General features: G+C 41.0%; 1 protein-coding gene across 1 annotated transcript; it reads right to left on the minus strand.

The window, feature by feature from the left end:
* Nucleotides 1–298: 298 nt before the first annotated feature.
* On the minus strand, nt 299–5,543 carry LOC144027503 (uncharacterized). Its single transcript, XM_077535088.1, has 5 exons — nt 5,067–5,543; nt 4,626–4,832; nt 4,223–4,516; nt 1,831–3,430; nt 299–1,700 (listed from the first exon to the last, which is right to left on the minus strand). Exons 1-4 carry the CDS (start codon nt 5,251–5,253, stop codon nt 3,096–3,098), a joined length of 1,023 nt encoding a protein of 340 aa, XP_077391214.1. The 5' UTR covers nt 5,254–5,543; the 3' UTR covers nt 299–1,700; nt 1,831–3,095.

The following is a 5,543-nucleotide window of genomic DNA, read 5'->3' on the forward strand; positions in this document are numbered from 1 at the left end:
AACCATCACAAATGATGAAATAAAAAAAAAATCTCACTGAGCAAACGTTTGCGAAGCTCATGAATTTTCATTTCAACAGGCTTCGTTCAAAGTCGCGACGTACGCCAAATACTCACCTAATGTTTTAATGGTTTGTGACAAGAAGAAAAATTAAAACGTTTCGAGAACGTTGCGACCTTGAACAAACCATAACAACGAGTCAACATTCGCCTCTCAGTAGGATAAACAGCGCTGTCATATACACCTGTTCGCATCCAATAAGTGTCAATAAAAAAATAATAATAATAATTACCTTGAATTTGTTTTTGTACTCTTTATTATAATTCAAAAAGTGCTACATTAACAAGAAATTGTCATTAAAACTGTTGAGTGGGGATGTAACAATAACGGGGATATTGTCGATTTGTCGCAATATTAAAATTACTGCCAAAAAGAAAAAATAATTGCTGCCATATTGGTGCTGTCATGTTACAAACAAAAGCAGTCACATCCGTCAAAATTAAAAAAAAATAATACTTTTCTCCCACTTCAAACAAGGCATTGTGAACTATAGTCATAGACCATACTATCCAATACGAACACAATAACGTCAGTTATGTACAAAAACAAAATATTGTAATTTTTTCCAATATCAATATTTTTTTTCAAAATTGTGAGATTTTATACATTTTTTTTTTTTTTAATCTTTTTTTGTCGACCACCTCCTCACAATACCATGCATATCATATTGTTAGGTTCATATATCATAGTGACGTTTGGATATCATTACATCCCAACTGTTTAGAATTAAAAAAAAAAAAAAAAATCACAAACAATAAGCAATTTCAAAAGAAAAACGTTTCACATCAATTCGGCAAGCGCCATGAGCATTATTAGCTTATCGCAAAGTCAGTTTGCCGGCCGCCCTTCGTCTTCATTTCCTGCATTTTGGTTGTCCACCACGCACGTGTGCTTCTTAAAGCCGTTCTTAAAATGAAATTGTTTCTGGCACACGTTGCACTGGAAGGGTTTCTCGCCGGTGTGCGTTCTCATGTGCACGGCGATGTACCACTTCGTGGTGAAGTCTTTAGCGCACACCGGACACGAGAAGTGCTCCCTGCTCGAGTGCGACCTCATGTGCCTTTTCAGCGCGTAATGCCAAGTGAATTTTTTGCCGCAGAACGAGCATGCAAACGGTTTCTCTCCCGTGTGTTTTGCCATGTGTCTGTTCAAGCGGGCGACCTTCGTGAACGCCTGCCCGCACTCAGAGCACTCAAACTTCTGGCTGTCCGAGTTGTTGGCGGCGTGTCGTCGTCGGTGTGATCGGAGCAGCCCCCTTGTCGGGAAAATTTCCGCACAAATGGAGCAGGTAAAGGTTTTCTGCGCTTGCTGGTGTGATGTCATGTGTCTCTTCATATTCCCTTTGGAGGAGAATAATTTATGACAAAACGGGCATGAGAAAGATTCCTCTCTTCCGTAATCACAGTCATCTTCTACGTCTGATAGTGGGGCGAAGGTGCTTTCTGGATCCAAGAATCTTTGCTCATTGTGAGCATCGTCTGTGAACGTGTTAACCTCCTCGTCCTCCTCCACCGCCTCTGGCCATTGAGGCTGGTCCACATCCTGATTGTTCCACACATCATCATCATCTTCTTCCTTTTTAATGACAGGGTGCTCTGTCACTGGCTCCTCTTCTTGACTTATCAATACCTGCTGCATATCTGTAACACGCAAGGGCAGCAAAACATTAACCAAAATCATGTCATGGGTAGCCCTAATAAGTTAGACTCAAATGTAATGTAGTATATTATAGTATAAAGGGTGTTCAATAGTAAAAACAAGTCCACCAACCTGCCTGCTGTATGCCACCGTGAGACTTTAAAGCTGCGCCCAGCAGTTGGCTTTGTCGCTCTTTCTCCTCTTTTGTTCGACTGAGTTCCTCCTCGTACTCCATGATGGTTCTTTCAAAAAGTTGATAAATTTCCTCCACGGCGAGGTTTAGTCGCCGCTTCATTAATTCTCTCAATATGGTGACTTTACACATTTTTTTTGCCACGATAGTGCTAGCTCGCTGCTTTGTGACGTGTGGCTAATTTGAACGCTAGCAAGCTAAGCTAACGCCAACGTCTGTAACTTAAGCACGTTCGATTCGACGAGTTTAAGCTCGAACGCCGCGACTGTCGTATCTTGTGTCACACGTGAGACGCGTGTTGCGCGAGGAAAAAAACAAAAAACAAATGCAACGCGGAGAAAAACGAGATCACCTTCAACTCGGATGCGCTCCGTCGCTCAGTAACCACCGTGGATTACTTCCGCATTCTTCTTCTTCTGTGGTGTTTACGGCCTTTGGCAATTACGTTTAATGTACATTACCGCCGCCAATTGGCATACATTGAGACAGCAAGATTGACTATAAAAAACATACTGTCTTTAAATTATAATAAATATAATGTAAATTATCTACCTGTCTATCTACTACTACTTGTACTAAAACCATGTATTAATTGGTGAAGTAACACAAAATCAAAAAAAAAAAAAGTCTAAGAAGGAAAAAGTTCAAATATTTTTTTTTTATTTTAAGGAAAGAATGAACAGGTTTTATCATTAAACAAACAAAAAATATATAGAGCTCCAGCTTCAGTTTAAACTATATTTAAAGAGCAGTGGTGTCAAACATGTTTTCATGGTGGGCCACAATACAAGTTGTCTGCTTTGAACAGTAAACGCATATAGACAAATAGCACATATTTCGTCCAAAAAAAAAACAAAAAACAGCCCAAATCCAAAACATAACAAAATAAATATCTTTCTTAAACAAATAGTGTGCATTCCAGAAGGCTTTTAGTCACTTACTAAACAATAAATTTCTGATAGTAAAATGTATGATTTATCTGGTCAAACTTTCAAACAATAATACTATTTGTCTATAAAGGAATCACAGAAAATATTGTGCTAACTTGTGAGAATAATTTATTAACATGAAACAAAAAAAAAAAACATGACAAAACATAGACAATAAATACTATCATAAATAACTACAAATACTTTTAAGTTAAAATATACAAGAGCTCGCTTTACATTGACATTTAAGAATGTGCCAAATCAATCAAACCTCATCAGCTCAACTTCCAATGATAGAACCTGACGATCATCGGCGCAGGACGAATTTCAGGAAATTTCGCAGCTGCAGGCAAGTTCGGTGGCGTCTCCGATTGCAGCAAAGCACTCGCCCTGTTTCTTTCCCTGGACTGACTTTTGGCCTCTCTCCATTTCATTCTTAACGCCCTCTTTTCTATCTCACTGAGCTCATGGATGCTCTTCTTCTTTCCAGTCTCTCTTTGTTTTTTCCATTTGTGCCGTTCCTTCTCAAGATACTTTCTTCTTCTGTCCGGGTCGGCGTCTCGACGTTCCCGATATCTCCTTGCCCTCTCGGCTCCTTTTGATGTCATTCCTTGAAAAAAAAAAAATCCAATTCAATATGTTCCTAAACGCCAACAAAATTTGCGAAACGGTTAGCAATCTGGATTAGCATTAGCACACTAGCGATTGCCATTTTTTTTCCCCCAAAGTAAACAAACACACTACCATTTAGTTCACACATGTAATAATATCTTAAAAGTCACTTACAGATGATGTTTCAAAAAGAGTCCATGAGTAAACAAGTGGATCTCTGCCTGTTAGCTACAACAAGCTCAAGAACTTCCTGTCCACTGTGCGCAACCGCAAAAAGGATCCGTGTAGAAACGTGGACATCGGTGCAAACATGATTCCGGGGCGGAGCTTCGAGGCAGACATTTTCAGTGGACCTATTTTTAAAATTGACATTTGTCGACTGTGCGTCAACATGTGATTTTTTCGAATTTCCTTTCCTGGCAAACATTTTGCCACATTCAGAGCAGTTGAAGCATTCGCCGTCAAGCTTCTGTTGTTATGAGTGCGATATACGACCTGCACGTGAACGGCTTCTCGCCAGTGTTTGCGCTCATGTGCATTTTCAATTCAGATCTAAAATGGAAACCTTTAGTACAAACTGAACACGGAAAGGGTTTCACCTTTGTGTGTCTTTTCATGCGTTTTATCGTGGAATCGTTTATCACAGATAGAACAGGAAAACGCTTTGCCTCCCGTGTGTATTAGCACGTGTGTACTCATACAACTCTTGGCGGACATCTTTTATCGCAAACTGAGCACGGGAAAAGTTTCGTTCCACTGTTTTTGATGTCAGTGTGACGTGTTGCATCACCTTTCGACTGCTCATTCGTCGCCAAAGGCTCTCTGGGGTCGTCAACGTGATCCGCGTCAGACGACTGAGTCATCACGTTCGCGTCCGGCATTGAACGCGGCTCGCCGCAGCTTGCTCCGACAGCTTCCGTTGCCGCGTGTTGACTGAACTTCGCACTTGGGTTGTGACGAAGCCGCGAAGACTGACCTTCATCCTCTTCACTCTTCACACGGACGCCAGTCTGTGTGAACGTGATCGCATCGGCCTCACCCGGCCGTTGAAGTCGCTCCCCGTGCGGATTGTTCCACATGTCCTCTTTATTATTATTAAAAAATAAAATCTATTATTTTGTCCATATTTAAAATAGCATTTTTGTCATATGTGGTTCGGCAAAGTGTGTGGTGATGAAGCTGTGATGACTGACCTTTTTCATCTTCACTTTCCACAAGGTTGCTGGTCCATGGCACCGTTTTGACATCCTCCTCCATCCCTCGAAGCTGCTCCCCATCCCGACTGCTGCACATCTGCTCCTCTTCCTCTTTAATGTGGGAGGAGAGCTCTGCCGGCTCCTCCTGTTGCTCAGAGGGAACCTCTTCTTCTTCCTGACTCTCCGCCAACACCTGCCACACATCTGCCCCACATAAGGAAAATACAGGAGTGTGTCAGTGCATAAAGTAAACAACAAATAATGTATTGACTACTGGAAGCAGTCTGTCCAAGGAACATTCTACAGAATGAAGAGAATACGGGGAATAAATCAATATGTAACAAATATTGGAATTAAGTGATTCGTATATGTTATGCTGTTTGCATTCTGGTCTGTCAAAAATTTGTTATATATATTGCAAAAATAAAATAAACAAACCTGTTTCGTGTGATGGACCGGGCATCGCGTCCAGCAGTTTGCGTTGTCCTCGCTCATTCTCCTTTTTGCCACAACAAAGTTCTTCCTCAAACTCTGCTATCGTCTTCTCAAACAGTTCAAATATCTCTTCGACGGCCACGTTTAGCCGCTGCTTCACCCACGTTCTCAAAAGTCGAACTTTACACATTTTGCCTACAACGACAAAGTTAGCTCGTTGCTAAACTGTGGGCTGCTGAACTTAGCGTCTCCGTTTGCTGCTAGCAAGATATGCTAACGTAGTTAGCATACACTTTAACGAGTTTTAGAAATATGTTGAAGTGTTTTACTATAAGACGAAAAACCCGTGCTGATAGAAGCAAAAAGTCAATCCAAATAAGTGCTTATGCTATGTCGCTTTGCTCATTTATGGCTCTACTAGCAGCGGTCCACTTCTTCTTTAGCTTGTTTTGGGGATGGTAAACAGGTAATGGGATAATT

Source organism: Festucalex cinctus, chromosome 10, assembly GCF_051991245.1.
Source record: "Festucalex cinctus isolate MCC-2025b chromosome 10, RoL_Fcin_1.0, whole genome shotgun sequence".
Classification (NCBI taxonomy): domain Eukaryota; kingdom Metazoa; phylum Chordata; class Actinopteri; order Syngnathiformes; family Syngnathidae; genus Festucalex; species Festucalex cinctus.